The sequence below is a fragment of the Asterias rubens genome, chromosome 4, assembly GCF_902459465.1.
Source record: "Asterias rubens chromosome 4, eAstRub1.3, whole genome shotgun sequence".
NCBI classification, from domain to species: Eukaryota; Metazoa; Echinodermata; class Asteroidea; order Forcipulatida; family Asteriidae; genus Asterias; species Asterias rubens.
Window position 1 is genome coordinate 21,777,720 of NC_047065.1, and position 17,638 is coordinate 21,795,357.

At 38.9% G+C, this 17,638-nt stretch overlaps 1 protein-coding gene across 1 annotated transcript in view; it reads left to right on the top strand.

Moving 5' to 3' along the window:
• Window positions 1-813: 813 nt before the first annotated feature.
• Window positions 814-17,638, top strand: part of LOC117289308 (CCR4-NOT transcription complex subunit 1-like) — a 51,478-nt gene continuing 34,653 nt past the window's right edge. Inside the window, exons 1-13 of the mRNA XM_033770377.1 lie at window positions 814-1,090; window positions 2,754-2,861; window positions 3,685-3,789; window positions 5,202-5,325; window positions 6,178-6,234; window positions 7,616-7,762; window positions 8,772-8,884; window positions 10,155-10,337; window positions 10,970-11,245; window positions 11,384-11,511; window positions 12,329-12,461; window positions 15,710-15,817; window positions 17,083-17,322. Of these exons, the coding sequence (XP_033626268.1) occupies window positions 989-1,090; window positions 2,754-2,861; window positions 3,685-3,789; window positions 5,202-5,325; window positions 6,178-6,234; window positions 7,616-7,762; window positions 8,772-8,884; window positions 10,155-10,337; window positions 10,970-11,245; window positions 11,384-11,511; window positions 12,329-12,461; window positions 15,710-15,817; window positions 17,083-17,322 (1,824 nt within the window). The 5' untranslated portion in view covers window positions 814-988. The remainder of the gene's footprint in view (window positions 1,091-2,753; window positions 2,862-3,684; window positions 3,790-5,201; window positions 5,326-6,177; window positions 6,235-7,615; window positions 7,763-8,771; window positions 8,885-10,154; window positions 10,338-10,969; window positions 11,246-11,383; window positions 11,512-12,328; window positions 12,462-15,709; window positions 15,818-17,082; window positions 17,323-17,638) is intronic.

Sequence of the window (17,638 nt, forward strand, 5' to 3'; positions counted from 1 at the left end):
CAAAATAATTATTAGCATAAAACCTTTCTTGGTGACGAGTAATAGGAAGAGGTTGATGGTATAAAGCACTGTGAGAAACGGCTCCCTCTGAAGTGCCATAGTTTTCCAGAAAGAAGTAATTTCCCACGAATTTGATTTCGAGAGCTCAGATTTAGGTCTCGAAATCAAGCATCTAAACGCACACAACTTCATGTGACAAGGGTGTTTACTTTCATTATTATCTCGCAAGTTCGATGACCGATTGAGCTCAAATTCACAGGTTTGTTATTGTGTGCATTATGTTGAGATACACCAACTGTGAAGGCTAGTCTTTGACAATTATTACTAATAGTGTCCACTGCCTTTATTGATTTACTGCATACCAAATCTCCCATAGTTTAAGCAGAAATGTTTTATACCGTAATTGAATACCTACAGCAGTATAAAACCCATCGGGCACACGCTCTCCCCCTCCCTCTCTCTCTCTCGTGGTCTGTCGCCATGTAAGTTTTTTTTAAATTAAAGTAAATTTGTGCAGAAAGTTAGTCGGAGTGAAGACCAGGCATTCGGGGACACAAAGTCTGGTCGAAACCAGCGTGTGATCACCCATTATAACCTTTAAGGGGTGGCTATTTCCGATCCCTCCTTTACTTTCCCACCCGGAATAATCACCCTTTCCTAGGCGGTTAGGGAAGATACATGCGGACCCCAATCACTTTTTACTCGCGCTGACTGTTCTCTTGTCTTTGTGTACAGCGCCCTCTTTTGTCAGAAATATTCTCCATCTCTGACGTCACGATTTTATTCGGCAAGCAGCGAGAATTATTATAAATGGCGACCAGCTCACATTATGTTGCGAAATGTTGCTCCGTTTTACCTCTATTTTTCCAGTTTATAGCTTATATTTCTCCCGATTAATGCGCATAGTTTAAGCTTAAACCATCAGAGAGTCGTCTAGGCTGGGATTTTGTGCCAATTCGAGGCTTCATCCATCCGAAAGAATGAAATAATGAATCTGGACTCCCACTCGTTGGCCTTGTCTCAAGTCACGAACCTTGTGGGCAATTTATCGAAGAAAAGCTACAAGCAGAGTGTGGCAGAAATATCCCGTGTAAGTTGCTGGCATTTTTTCTGGCAGTTTTCGTTTTTATTTTGTCATTAACTGAGTCATGGATTTTTCATCGATGATTTTTTGTTCCAAATAATACATATTATTATTATAAAACATGTTTTTGTTATCACTTTTTGTTTGAACTGCAATTTAATAAGCAGATTTTTTTCAAACTTGTCAACAAATAATGCCATTTTTCTTTTTTTCACTGATTTTATTATTTGATTTGCATGTTATCCTTTTTGTCTTTGAATTGATAGTAAATTGTAAGTCACTATTCCACTATTTCTAAGCATGTTCTGAACAGACCGAGTGTCATTTATAATTTTCCTGGTGTCGATTTCACAAAGAGTTAAGAAGACTAGTGCTACTTCTACCTAGAAACTATATAAGGCTCCCCTGTGAGCCATAGGGGTCACATATTTAGGGCTTTTTTAATGCTATATGTTATTCAAATCAGCATTGATGGGTGAAAGTTTTGCGACCGTTAGCCAGCCAGAACTGAAGTTTCCTGTGTACTGTACACCTAAAGCATTCCCCATCCTACTCAATATACATTCATAATGCTTGTATTCCCTTTTGTTGAGTTACGTTCAATAATTTCTTCAATAAAGGCAATTTTCTACTCGGTACTCACTTTTTCCCTGCCGCATCCATGACTTCTTTACTGTTGGTGTAAAACTGAAGGAGAATCTGTAGATGTATCTGCTGTAGTCTTCTTTTACATGTCCCCGAAAAGATTTCTTTTTTGGTTACTTCTATCGGAAAGCTAGCTTGTTTGGTCATGCCCCCTGTTGATTGGAAATAGAAATCAACAAACGTTTCCTGCATAAAACGTTTCCCAGCTTTCTCAGTCTGTGCGATTGTGTGCGGTCATTATTGCTGTGGCTAGAGATGGATTCTACAATCGAGTGAAAATGCCAACTCAAATCAAACCAACTGTTACTATCTAGTTGGGACCAAGAAGCTATTTTGACGATTGCGTGTTTGTTTGACTTTAAAATATTTGTAAAAAATGTTGGCGGAAGATGTTGTCCTAGGCGGTAATTAACTTAAACAAAATATTAATTTCACATTAAAAATGACGTTCACAAATTCAAACAAAAATTATAATTCATTAAGTATTATTAATTTATATCTCCTCAACGAACATTCAATTATTGAGGAATACACCTTTTAACGAAGGTACGAAGTGACTCGGCCGAGGGTACGAAGTGGCTCAGCTGATGGTCACTTCGTACCCCGCCCACGGTACGAAGTGACCAATTTGGTTATGGTACGAAGTGTCCCGAAGGTACGAAGTGTCCAGGGTGCGAAGTGGCAAAGGTACGAAGTGTCCGACATCCTGTCTTACCAACTAGACTACCCGAATGTTGCTAATGCTACATGTATTTTGGAGCTTGGCTTAACAACCAAGCAGGCTAGAATTACACGGAGGCCCGTGTCTTGGCCTTTGGGCCCCAAATTTATGATTTTCCAGTGGAAGTGCCCTTTGCAAAATGAAAATGGCCTTGCCCTTTCAAAGATGAAATTCCAGGCCTGTTATTCTCCACAAAGAAAAAAAATTACATTGACCACATTGGAGATTGGCGTCACAACCAAGCACCAACAAAATTGTCCTAGAACAATGTTAAAATAAGATTTTATCGATATTTTTCACCAGCTTGTCAGCCAGCAGGGGCCGGAGGGGGACAGGCATCTATTGCGTTGTCTCTTCTCTTATGTTGACTTCAGCGGTGATGGTAAAACTGCCGCCAAAGAATTCCATCAGGTAAGGGAAGAAAAAAAAATTTAAGGTAGAAAGATTCTCTAACAATAACAAAATGGTGTAAATGAAAGTGGGGGACCTAATTTTTTGGTGAAGTGACATTTTTACATTTCTTTTGTTGTATCAATCTTTTTAAACTGACAATGACTAGAGGAACCTAGCCAAAACGTTCAGACCAATAAAGAACCGACTCCGCAGTAGTGACGTTAATAACAATCTACTAAAAGCTTAAGAAGTAGTCCTGGCAGATTTACACCACCGAGGGAGTAGTTAAAAAGAAGTCTCCCAAATTGCGAAAAATCTACTTCGCTGTAGTAGTATATAAAGCAAGACAGTTCTCTAAAGAACAGAGTCTACCTCGCAAGAAGATACTTGCTTTTAACCTTTTTGGGAAAATAAATGTTCTTGCTAATCCCTATTGTTGTTTTGTGTTTACCTTCCAAACCGACATGTATTTTAAAGGCAGTGGACACTATTGGTAGTTACTCAAAATAATTATTAGCATAAAACCTAATGCAGTTTTTGAGAAAGAAGCAACTTCCCATGAATTTGATTTCAAGACCTCAGATTTAAAATTTGAGGTCTCCAAATCAAGCATCTGAAAGCGCACAACTTCATGTGACTGGTGTTTTTTCTTTCAATATTATCTTGCAACTTTGACGACCGATAAAGCTCAAACTTTCACAGGTTTGTTATTTTATGCATATGTTGAGATACACCAAGTGAGAAGACTAGTCTTTGACAATTGTCATTAGTGTCCAGTGTCTTTAATTGTTATTCTTTTAATTTAACAACATTTTGTTTCTGATTTGTGTTTCACCAACAGCTGCATATTCAGTTACTGATACAAGAATGTACTACACTCTTTACCAAGCCTAATTTTGTTTGTACTTTGTGCCACGCCCTTGATAACCCCCTTCACCAACAGAAGGTAAGTGTTCTCATAGGACTTTTAGATGGCTTTATTATTGAGCAAGATACTTCACTATAGTTGCTTCTCTTCACCCAGGGGTATAAATGGGTACCTGCGAGGGTAGAGGTTGATAGTGTGAATGAAAAAGCCTTTGGAGCGTTATAAACTGTTGGCCAGCTCAACAAAATTCAAACTTTGGACAAGGATGCTTATTTTTTACGGAGGCCCATTTGTGAATTACGACCCTATTTTTTCTTTACATAGATTCAGTTGGGCAGAAGTTTTAAATGTTTCCAAGTACCAGGAAATGAAGGACAAGTCTTTTTCTCTCAGGATTTGTTAAACTAATTTTCAGCGTTCGACCTTAACGCAGGTCCGTTTAGCCAAATGCCAGTAGAAATCGCGGCAGACCAGCTGAAACACCTTGCCAACTGGTCCGGCTGACCAGTCAAAAATATCGGCAGCGGTACAACAGAACTATGACTACTATTTTAACTTTTTTCAGGCTCGAATAAAACATAAAAACATTCACTCAAGGTGTTCAAATATCATTAACTTTTTATGTACTGCCTTCAAATCTACTGTGGGGAGGATTACGTGCGATCGCTCAAGTTATTTTATCATGTATAAACATTGCCTATTATTGTAGTTTTAATAAGTATTTATAAACATAATACATCTTACCGAAGTTCTAAAAATCTTCCAACTTTCGTCCAGAAAAACCCCCAACAAAAAGTAGACATCAAAATAGTTGCAACATCCATGAAGAAGCATACGAGTTTGATGGTATTTTTTTCAATTATGTGTATGGAATGGTCAGTGCCGGCGTCTGTTTTGTGAACAAAATTTTCATTTAAAAAACGTTTTTAAAAGCAGCAAAAATAAAATAAAAAATTGACGGACCAGTCAAAAACCTGGCAGACCAGTGAAAAATCAAGCCAACTGGTCCTGCTGGCCAGTTGAAAAAAAAGTTAAGGGCAACCCCTGATTTTCCTTTTAATTTCTATCATCGCAAAGTTTTACTTTCCAAACAATGCGATGAACAATATTCTCCCTACTTAAGTCTGTTTTCTGATTTGTTTTTCCTTAGAAATTTGTTTATTAATGAGGCCTAAAAAATGCAGTATGCATATAATTTATAAGTAAGCCATTGTTCTCTATAAAATTGTCCCTATATTTTTCCAAGGATCAAAAACATTAAAACATTATGCCTGATCTTTTATAGAAAGGTTTGCGTGGTAACACAATGTTAAGACTATCTCTAAATGAGTTGGGTTGGTTCTGAAAAGAATTAGTGGAGAAAAAAAACAAAAAAAGTTGCAAAGTTTCAAATTCTACTCCCAAAAAGAAAAGAACTGCACGCATCCATATGTACATGTATGTCACTTACATTTGACGTAAAACAATTTCAATTGCTGTTCTGATCACAGAGTCTAAAGCCATCCACTCAGCTCTTCTCCCAGATCAGCAAAGTCTTGAAGCTGAGTCGAGTGCAGGAGGTAGTCCTAGGTCTAGCTCTCACGCACTCCTCCAAAGCAGACACCAGATCTCATGGTAAGTAATAAGCCTGCAGCCGATTTCACGAAACGCTAGGATGAATCTCGAGTTAGGACAAGTAACCTGTCCTAAGTTAGGATGGTTCAATGCATCCTAAAGTCTTTGGATGCGGAACTGAATTCGTTTTAATTCCTAAAATTCATCCTAAGTTAGGAAGAGTTTGGTGAAATCGACGGCTGGACGATTAGTGCAACTAGTGTCGTAGTCGCAACTATTGATTGCTTAGTTGCGACTACCGCCTTCAACTACAGCATAATTTACTCATGAAACACATCAGACATCCGTGAAAAATCCTTCAATCCTTTCAGAGGAAATTTTATTATATTGCGCCTGCGGCAAACATTTTCCACAATTAAGCATGGGCGATTAGTGTCATAGTCGTGATTATTGATTGCTTAGTCGAGTCGTAACTACTGTCTTTTCAACTTTTCGATTAATCGTGCCGCCAAAACTACTACAAAAAAAGTTGTGACTACTACAAAAATAGTCGCGACTATCTGTTGGGTGAACCTATCGTTGCTCACGACTAATCACAACATCACATCCATTTCACATGGTGTTGATATTTGTTGCCAACATAGAGGGCCTACACAACAGGCGCAGATGACGAACAAGCACAGCGTTCTGTTTGGATGGATGAGTCATTTAGTCTGATCCTTTCTTCATATATTATACTGTACCAAGAATCGGTATGCATAATTATAATTGCAAATGAAATCAATGTTACTAAATATCCAACTGTTCTGTTTTAGGTTTTGCTGGATTTTGTTTTGTTAAGATATTACTTTAAACAAAAGATTTGAATTAGCAAATGATTTATATAAATTGTTTTCTTGTATTTTTATGCAGCTTTGCAGTTTGTTAAACACAAGCTGCCAGACTTATTGCGGTCATATATAGATAGTGGTAAGTGATTTGTTTCTGCACGAATGCTGCGGTTAGAATGTATTAAAGCCACTGGACACTATTGGTAAATGTCAAAGACCAGTCTTCTCAACATGTGCATAAAATAACAAACCTGTGAAAATTTGAGCTCAATCGGTCATCGAAGTTGTGAGATAATAATGACAGAAAAAAACATCCTTGTCACACGAAGTTGTGTGCTTTCAGATGCTTGATTTCGAGACCTCACATTCTAAATCTGAGGTCTCGAAATCAAATTTGTGGAAAATTACTTCTTTCTCCGAAAGTACTCCACTTCAGAAGGAGCCATTTCTCAAAATGTTCTATACTGCCAACCTCTCCCCATTACTCATTACCAAGTAAGGTTTTATGCCAATAATTATTTTGAGTAATTACCAATAGTGTCCACTGCCTTTAAATGTGAGATAAGGCTTGAGGCTATGCATGGTTGTAAAATACCAAGGTTTACGGTGACACCATATAAACAATCTCTTTGTGAGTAGTGGTGGCTCTGAGTGGATTCGGTTTAGGCACAGCAGACTGATTGAAACGTCAAGGAGAATAAACCGCCTCTCCTCGGAGCCAACACTACTTAAAAAAGAGATTGTTCAAAGGGTCTATGTACTTTTTGTAGAACGAAAAACACAAAGTCTACAGATTTACACTAAACTTAATGATAGTTATTATAAAGCTTCCCTGAAAATATTAGTTGCTGAGGAGCTGTAGTTTTTGAGAGTACAACAATTTCATATGAGACGAAAACTATTTTAGCTTTTAAAAACGTATTTTCATGACATTGTTTTACTTATTTCTCAAAAACTGCAGCACCTCAGCAACTAATATTTTAAGGGAAGCTTTGTATTATCATTATCTTCAAATTGTGAAGTTTATTGTACATCTGTGGAAGTTGTGTTTTGTGTTAGAAAAAGCACCCAAATTTTTTAAATGGTTTTACTACCAACCTTACCAACCTAATATTAAATGTGTTTTTATTAATACATCAATGCATCCACAACATTTGCCATTCGAGAGTTCATTCTTTTCACTGGACTGAGGGGGAAAATACCAAATGTAACGTGCTTAACACACATCAGTATAATATGGGTAATATACAAATAATATGCCCCTTAGTTTGGCCACCATCTTTGATGGAACATTTATGCCTGTAAGGCGTTCATTGGCCGAGAGTCGTGCGCAGCGCGTTAATGCGGGCAATGTTCCTTTGTTTTACATCAAAGATGGTCGTCAATGATGTCTTAGCAATCCATCTATAGGTCATGAATTTTTTTCGTTACAAAAATTGAAAATGTGGGTGGGAGTTGTCATGCTTTTCCGAAAAACACAATACTTTGAACAACATGTTTCTTCTTCGTTGTTTGCGCAGACATCAGAAGCCCCCAAGAGGGCGGGCTTGCAGACGTATCTGCAGAGGTCCTTCACCTTCTCCTTACGCACCTGTTACACAGCTCTAAGGATCAGTTAGGTATCGTAGCACCCCAACGAGAAGCATTCCTCAAAACAATCAAGAAAGGTGAGTGGCTAAGTTTATTATGTTGACATGGATGGTATAACCAAGTTCTGACAGTATGGTTTGACCTATAGGTTTTTGTTGGTCATTGGCCTGATGCCCTTGAAAAATGTTCATCAAAATGGAAAATTGTGTATTCAGACGTAAACATGTTAGTAAAGGCTGTAATTTTCATAATTCGGCGAAAAATAATCGGATTGACCACGCAATGGTTTACGGTCAATGCTGATCATAGCTTTCAGGTGGTATAACATGATACCAGTTTCAAACATGTTGCGTTCATTGTTCCATGTAAGAAACGGTTGGTATACAGTTTACGCAAGACCATGCTATTCAGTACAATAATGGCGGTAATGGCTGCCATTTAGGGCTCAAGAGTAAATACAATGTGTACACAAAGAAAGTTGCCAAATCAGTAGGGCCTACCAGGGACAAACACATTTCCGCCTCTCAAAAGAAATCTTGGGAATCCTTGTGTTGCTATGGTCTTAAAGGCAGTGGACACTATTGGTAATTACTCAAAAAAAATGATTAGCATAAAACCTTTCTTGGTGACAAGTAATAGGGAGAGGTTAAGGGTATAAAACACTGTGAAAAACGACACCCTCTGAAGTGCCATAATTTTCGAGAAAGAAGTAATTTTCCACGAATTTGATTTCGAGACCTCACATTTAGATTTGAGGTCTCAGAATCAACCATCTAAGCGCACACACCTTTGTGTGACAAGGGTGTTTTTTCTTTCATTCATATCTTGCAAGTTGGATGACCGATTGAGCTCAAATTTTTACAGGCTTTTTATTTTATGCATGTGTTGAGATACACCAACTGTGAAGGCTATTCTTTGACAATTACCAACAGTGTACACTGCCTTTAAGCCAAAGCGGTTTATTTAAACACCGCCTCAGGTGATGTAACTTTCTTCTTTTGAGCAATGTAGTTTCTTCTTTTTGGAGAATAATAAAAGCTTTTTGTGTCAACGTCTTATGTGATAACGTTTTTTCTTTGTTTGCAGACTTTCCTCCAGACCAGGTGCCTGTGGTTCTAGTGCCTCTGCTGTACAGCGACACACAGGACATCGGGATGGATAGGATTGTCAACGATAATACCAACCTACCCAAGGCAGTGGTAAGCTTTGCCATTACAACTCACTTACATGTACCTCAACTTGTATAGACCAGGGCCCAATTTCATGGCTCTGCTTACCATAAGCACAGAATCGGCGCTTAAGGAAGCAGGAAATTCTGTGCTTACGGCAAGCGTATTTCACTGGTTAGCGGCGACTTTTGGATTCTGCACATAGGCGGGGAATCGTCATGGTGCACATTGGGCCCTGGTGCACATGGCATCATTGTCTAGTGCAGTCGTTTCGGTGATCACAAGTGCGCATTTGAGTTAGGTGTAACTTTTACAATTAGCTAGCGTGCGTCACAAGATGCAATATTTGAGCAATTCACTACATTTCATTTAATTCGTTCTGGTTATCACTGTACTAGCAGAGAAGGAAGTTGCAATTTTAGATGTGGGAGGAAAAACCATAGTGTTATGCTAGGGAAAACACACAGGTTCCTTCAACCACTGGGGTCCTAGAGGTGTGGAAGGCTAGGAAAGATGCCACTACCCCAACCAGTCCACCCTTCAAAACAAATTGTCTTCTGCATGACGCTTAACCATGTGCGTGCTGTTCAGAAAATTTATTTCATTTTACAAAACAAATCTTAAATCGTTTTACAAAACAAAACGAGCAATCTCAGTGGTTAGTTGGTATGACACTGCTCTAGAATTGCAAAGGTCATGGGTTTGAATCCCACCCGAGTAATATGCCTGTGGTTTTGTAAACAGAACTTGGGAAAGTACTGAGTATACACATGTACAGTGCTAACACACATTAGTGTATATGGGTAAAAATCAAAATGATTATTATTTATCCCCGATGCATTTTTTACCTCTATTAAAGTCAGTGGACACTATTGGTAATTACTAAAAATATTTATTATCATAAAACCTTAGTTTGATTAAGAGTAATGGGGAGAGGTTCGTAGTATAAAACATTGTGAGAAACGGCTCCCTCTGAAGGAATGTAGTTTTCGAGAAAGAACTAATTTTTCACAAATTTGATTTTGAGACTTCGGATTTAGAACTTGAGGTCTCAAAATCAACCATCTAAACGCACACACCTTCGTGTGACAAGTTTTTTTTCTTTCTTTCATTCATACCTCGCAAGTTCAATGACCGGTTGAGCTCAAATTTTCAGGTTTGTTATTTTATGCATATGTTGAGATACACCAACTATGAAGGCTAGTCTTTGACAATTACCAATAGTGTCCACTGCCTTTACACAGAAATTTTTGTTCAGGTTATGCAACTTTAATCGTGTTTTGTTTTCCCCCTAATTAAGATGGACGGCTCCTTGGCGGACATGATGCAGGAGATGGGCTACAGCTGCTGCGCCACCATGGACGAGTGTCGTAAATCTCTCCTCCAGTTCGGCACCACCAGCCTATCTGCATCGGCAGTGGCCAGAGTCATCAGCATGATGGGCAGAACACACTCCACCCTCACAGATAGCATGCCCTTACAGGTCAGTCAGATTATCTTTAATGATGGTGGCACTGTTGGCTTGTGCATAAAGCACTCGCCTCTCACCAAGGTGACCCCGGTTCGATTCCCGGTCGGGGCCATATGTGAGTTGAGTTGTGCGTTGGTTCTCTGCCGTGCCACGAGGGTTTTCCAGACTATCCGGTTTTCCTCCCTCAGGAAAAAATCAAACACTTTCGATCTTGGCTGTGCTCCGTGGTCATAATGGGTTGATGTGGCTGGCAGCTAAAAGCGCCCTTGCATGCCTGCTTCTCGAACACGTTGTAGCCACATCCTTCGCAATTGGTCCCTTGTGTTGTGTATTGCCATAAAAGAACCCAGTGCACTTTTAGAAAAGAAAAAGTTTCTGGTCTGCTTGGCACAGCAGCACCTTGTAAACCATGTCATGGTGCTATAAAGAAAGACTTAAAAGCGTAGCTCCACATACCTTGCAGGACAAAATACTGAGCGCTTTGATACGCCCCTAGGGGTGTGAGAAAATGCTACGTAATCTAGTAATGTTATTTTCTTGAGTTCTTTGCATTTATTTGAGGTATTTAGTAATTACCTTGATCTTTGTATCCCTGGCTTTACACATATCCTTGAAACATTTGTTGTCGTTGTGAATGTTCACAGTCTATCACCGGCAGCAGCGTCTGGAGTGACGGCAAGGACAAAGCAGACCCCAACTCCCAGCCGAGCACCTGGAATGTAGACGTCTTTGTCGAGGTCATCAAGGACCTGGCTCCCCATCTCAACTTCAGGGAGGTGATCCATGAGCTGGATAACCCGGGTTTCCTGCTGAACGATGTACAGGGACTGCGCATCGTCAAGAATGCCTTCCTCCGGGGCCTGCCGGACGTCTTCCCCGTGGAGGTGCTGTACAGGGTCTGGAAGAACACAGACGGGCAGGTAATGACTTGGTTTCAAAGAGCTTACGTTTTATCCATTAAAGAAGCCCTACTCGATTAGCTGTTACAAAAACAAGCCTTAGCTTTTCAAAGCTTGTCGATACTGATGTTATGTATCTCTGCTCACTCCACCCTTAAGTTATCATGGATCCAGCTGGCTCTAGCCAACCCTGAGGTCTTCTGCTTCGCTGACTATCCTTGTCATACTGTCGTCATAGACATCCTAAAGGCGCCCCCGGAGGAAGATAACAGAGAGGTGGCCACATGGTGAGTAGTCAATGAGTCGTTCAATTAATGTTATTATTAGTCTTATAAATCTCCGGTAATGAAACCGAGGATACCAAAGGAACTGAATCTCTGTTGCTTGCAAGCCTGATGAGACCAGGGCCCAATTTCATAGTGTGGCTAAACACACAAATTTGCTTAGCATTAAATGTCTTCCTTGATAAAAACAGGATTACCAGCCAAATTTCCATTTGTTGGATATTGCTTGATATTGGTATTCAGCTGCTGTTTGCTTGTCCTAAAAATCACATGGGAATTTGGTTGACATACCTGTTTTTATCAAGGGAGAGATGTCATGCTTAGCAAATTTTTGTGCTTAGCAGCGCTATGAAATTGGGCCCTGCAATTGAGGGTGCTTGCTATCTGAACAAGAAACGCCGGGGTTAACCCCCACTCTTCATAACATAACAAATTCATAACAAATTCTTATATAGTGCATTTCACAATAACCGTATCAATACGCTTTACATTATTAATTTTGGTTTTTACCCATACACCGATGTGTGTTAGCACTTTATACTCTGTACTACATTAGTGCCCTGGTCATAGGGCCGATAACATTCCTGTGATGTTTCTCAGCTCCCATGGGAGTATACAGCCCTGAGCTGCCTGTAAGTCGCTTGTGGCTTTTCATACACAATATCAACCTCTACCCTCGCAGGTACCCATTTATACCCCTGGGTGAAGAGAAGCAGTTATAGTAAAGTATCTTGCTCAAGGAAACGAGTGTCATGACCGGGATTCGAACCCACATGTCATTAACGGCTTGTTTTTGTTTTTGTTTTTTTGTGAACTTTAGGAAGTCACTGGATCTTGTTGAGACCCTTCTGAAGCTGGCTGAGGCTGGCAAGTACGACCAAGTCAAGAGTCTGTTTGGGTTCCCCATTAAACATTGTCCAGATATGCTGCTTCTAGCTCTACTTCAAGTTCAGGTACGCTTTAGGGTCGTGATGCTTTCATCTACAATCCCGGCCAAAATGCTTTGGCTGCCCATTCGCAATGTGACAATATACATTCCCTGTCCCCTTCCCCGTGACAATAAACATTTTCTCGCCTATCTCCCTCGTCAATATAGATGGAAGCGCATACTGCTCAGTGAGAGCCAACATTGAAAGGGATCACAGGGGGGCCGTGGTTTTGGGGCCCAACGAGATATGGCCGGCATGTTTTTCAGCTAATCGGCTGATTTTTCTTCGATTTTTTTTTTTTTTTTTTTTTTTTTGACCAAGAGTGCCATAGAAATTGAAAAACATTGTATGATGTTATAAAGATATAATACACGATTTGCAAGGATAACAAATATCATTGTTTGATTTTAGTGTGAAAGCCTGTCTGATTATGAATATCATACTAGCACTTTTTTACAATTGCAAAGTTGCATGTCTTTTAATCTCATGCACTTGTTTTGATACGGGGAAAGTAAATAGTATTTTCAGTATGGTTAAAATCATAATTTCCCCTCTCTGAGTTACAAGATTTTCAAAACTGCCTGTCTACAGATGAAAAGTCCAGAATTTGTAAATGCTCAAAATACCCCCATCAAAATTGAATTTTAAATCAAAATTTTTGGGTCAAATCGGCCAATAACCTGACGTAGCATCTTTTAACGCTTCTTTGGAATTGTATTCTCGTTATGTGGTTAATGTTTGTGACACTTCAGAGAAAACTTGAAGACGAGTACATGCAGCATGTTTTAGCAACTGCCGCACTCCTGAAAAGTAGCATTCAAGATAAATGGCGGCGCAAGAAGATGTGCCAGCAGGTAGCTCCGGTAGTTATTCCAAAACAATTGGCGTTGACGTTCAACAAGTTTCAGAAGTTAATCCTGTCGTTGTGTTTGAGTTTGAATTTCTTTTGTTGAGCTCGTTTTTCTTAGAGCGGTTGTTATTAAACTGAAGCATACATAAAAATATATGTCAGAATTCATAATGGAGATTTTGAATTCTGTGTACCACTTTTACTCAGGTCACTTGCTTCTGCTGTCTGTCCCCCTTGTCAATTTCAAAGTCTATTTTCACTTAGTTTTGACAAGCGTATAACCACTACTCTGCCTAAAATGCACATTTTATTGAACATTGCCCCAAATCATTGTCAATATGGCGCAACCAAGATTATTGTGATGATAAAATCAGGTGCATTGGGTTATTTGTTCATACTCACATGTTTTGTTCATAACTCATTGTTCTTTTGTTATAGTTATGTGTTTTGAATGCTTTATTTAGGAATGATATTCTTCATACTTCCGTTTGTGTTCTTGTTTTTGTTGTTTTGTTTTTACCCTTGGCAAAAATTCGAAAAACTGTGATTAAATAGTCTGAAAAGTCTATTAAAGGCATTGGACACAATTGGTAATTACTCAAAATAATTATTCGCTTAAAACCTTACTTGGTGACAAGTAATGGGGAGAGGTTGGTAGTACACATGTATAAAACACTGTGAGAAACAACTCCCTCTGAAGTGACGTAGTTTTTGAGAAAGAAGTAAGTTTCCACGAATTTGAGTCGAGTCCTCAGATTTAGAATTAGAACATCTCAAAATCAATCATCTGGAAGCACACAACTTCGTGTGACAAGGGTGTTTTTTCTTTCATTATTATCTTGCAACTTCCGTGACCGATTGAGCTAAAACTTTTACAGGCTTGTTATTTAATGCATATGTAGAGATACGGCAAGTGAGAAGACTGGTCTTTGACAATTACCAGTAGTGTCCAGTGTCTTTAAAGCCTACACCACATATGAACAAGTAGACTTGTAATAACACAGCTTTTTATCAAGGGTCATTCAGAGTCATCAACATTTACATGACAGCATTGTTCCTCTTCATTCTGAGTTTCTCTGTTCTGTTATGCAGGTTGTTGAGTCATCAACATTTACATGACAGCATTGTAACTCTTCATTTTGAGTTTCTCTGTTCTGTTATGAAGGTTGTTGAGTCATCAACATTTACATGACGGCATTGTAACTCTTCATTTTGAGTTTCTCTGTTCTATTACGAAGGTGGTTGAGTCATCAACATTTACATGACAGCATTTTAACTCTTCATTTTGAATTTCTCTGTTCTGTTATGAAGGTTGTTGAATCATTTAACCAAACTGTTAATGGAACAGGGATTGATTCGCAAAGAGTCATATAGACTAGTCTCGACCAAGGTCTAACTCGTCCTAACTTGGGTCTCAACTTAATTTTGTAGTAACTCCTAAAACTAGTCCTAAGTTACATCTTTGTGACTTCGACCCTGTTTCCTAATTCCAAATTTTTGACAGTTGTTTTACTTGATGCCATTGGACCTCACTTCAATTCAATTTCTGTACCAAAGACCAATATTCTCACTCGTCGTGTCACATTTTATGCATAAAATGTGACCCGCTACGTGAAAATGAGTCGGATGTTGACAATTTCAATCATTGAGTTATATATGCATGGCTCGAAAGAACACACCAACAGCAGTAATTTGGTATATGTCTTAGCTTTGGGGTGTTATCGCGTTGCTGAGTTACTTCCGTTTGAAATTAGCCAATACATCATTTGTTTCTGAAAAACGAATTACAAGTGAATTGATGTTTTAAACTACCATTTCGTGCAAAAGTATACAAATTAGACATAAGTATGATCACAAAATTGTTGTATTCATAGCTTAATTGCCTAAAAATAAGTGTTCTAAAGGTAGGTTAACCATGCAAATATAGATCTTAAAAAGTAAAAAAAAAAAAAAAAAAAAAAACAACAACTATTTTCCACATTAAACTGTCCGTTACTTAATAATGGATTGGGCGACATCTGACTCATTTTCACGTAGCAGGTCACAAATAAAAAACCTGTGAAAATTTGGACTCATTTGGTCATCAAAGTTTGACGAGAATATGAGAGAAAAAACACCCTTATTGCACAAACTTTGGTGCTTTCCGACGGCTTATAAAAGGCTTCGGGCCTGAAGTCTTTATTAAGTATTTGAGTGAGAAATCACCTCTTTCTCAAAAACGATGTTACTTCAGAGGGAGCCGTTTCTCACAAAGTTTTATACTATCAACAGCTGTCCATTGCTTGCTACCAAGTACGCTTTTATGCTAACAATTATATTAAGTACTTACCAATAGTGTCCAGTGCCCTTGTTTTGGTACCTAACCCAACTCTTTAATGTACCTGTCCAATGTTGACATGACTCTATACTTGATTTCAAACAGCCCATCTGGACTCCTCTACGTCATGAGCTCATCTCAACATTGATGCCGATCTTCCTGGGAAATCATCCTAACTCTGCCATCGTGTTGCACTACGCATGGCATGGACAGGTTGGTGCTCCTTTGATCATATTTATTTTAGTAAAATATTTATTATTTTAGAACCACCACTAATAACAATTATAAAAATAATAATAATAACAGTGTTTATAAAGTGCCAAGTTGCAAATGATTCAAGGGCGCTGAGAACGAAGTGGGAAAAGACAGAACCTCGATAAAGACGACCAGCTACAAAGAGGGAAAAAGGTGGGTTTTTTGATAGCACGTTTGAAGGCTGGGACACTGTTTGAACTTCATAGTCGGGGAGCAGCAATTGAAAATGCCCTGTCACCTGCAAGTTTATGGGTTTTGTGAACTGAAAGGGATTTACCAGTAGAAGAGCGAAGAGAGTAAGAAGATGTCTGGAGTGAAAAGAGAGAGGAAAGATAATCCGGGGAACAGTGATTGAAGGATGATTACTCAACAGGGTTTACCTGTAACCAATTTGATGGCTAACCAGCTTTTTCACTAGCCAATATCATTTTAAATTAACAGTGAATTAACCAGTTGGGGTGAATTTTGACTTGTCTGCATTTTTTTTTTTTTTTTTTTTTTTACTAGCATTTGAGGAACAGACCACTGATAAGGGGTTATGTTGCTGAAAGGACATTTTACACATTGTGTCACCCTCACCTTGGCCTTTCTATGGCAAAACAGCGCAACTCTTAAAACAAGATAGATTCTAGATAAATTGAGTGAATTTTTTTCAACTTCAAAAATTCAAAGGCATACTTTTTCCGGATGTGAATATACTCCATGTGAACTTTGATAACAATAGGTGTGACCTTGTACATTCTTTTAGTATTATGGCAGGCAAGATACTACACTGGTCCTATGGGAAAGTTGCCATTTTGTGTCATAATTTCCACATAAAACCAAGAGTTGTGAAAGTAAAAGCTGAACAAGTTTGTCGTATCAAAAGTTGATAAGAATGAGACAGTGCAGTCTCCATAAAATATAAGATTTTTATGTTTTCTTTTATTGAGCTGTGTTCAAATCGTGCCTGCAGGAAAGCCAGGCTCTTTTGTTAGCATGTAATGTCGCAGGTCACATCATCTATAACATGTCTCCCAGGCTTTGTTTACACATTTTTTGCCATTTGTATACAGCGAATCTCTGTAGTTGCTTTTCTCAAAATGTTTTTTTTTTTAAGTTGGGCTGTGTTTGCCATGGAAGGGCTGACCTCTTCTGTGGTTATCTACCGACGTATGCTTTACGACCACCATTAACATGTCACTAAGATAATATCAAAACTTCCTATTTCTCATTTTTACCAGGGTCAGTCGCCAACCATCCGTCAGATCGTGATGCACTCGATGGCAGAGTGGTACATGCGCGGAGAGAACGATCAGACACGACTGTCTCGCATCCTGGACGTAGCCCAGGACCTGAAGGCCCTCTCAATGCTCCTCAACGCCACACCGTTTGCCTTTGTCATCGACCTGGCTTGCCTTGCATCAAGGCGAGAGTATCTCAAACTGGATAAGTGGATGACTGATAAGATTAGGGAACATGGGGTAAGTCTGCTGATTAAATTTTCCACTTCACTGCTTACATGTATGTTGCACTTAGTTACCTGTTCATGGGAAAGACTTTTTTAATATATAGACATTGGACACTATTGGTAATTGTCAAAGACCAGTCTTCTCACTTGGTGTATCTCCACATATGCATAAAATAACAAACCTGTGAAAATTTGAGCTCAATTGGTCATAGAAGTTGCAAGACAACAATGAAAGAAAAAACACCCTGGTTACACAAAGTTGTGTGCTTTCATTTGCTTGATTTCGAGACCTCAAATTCTAAACTTGAGGTCTCAAAATAAAATTCGTG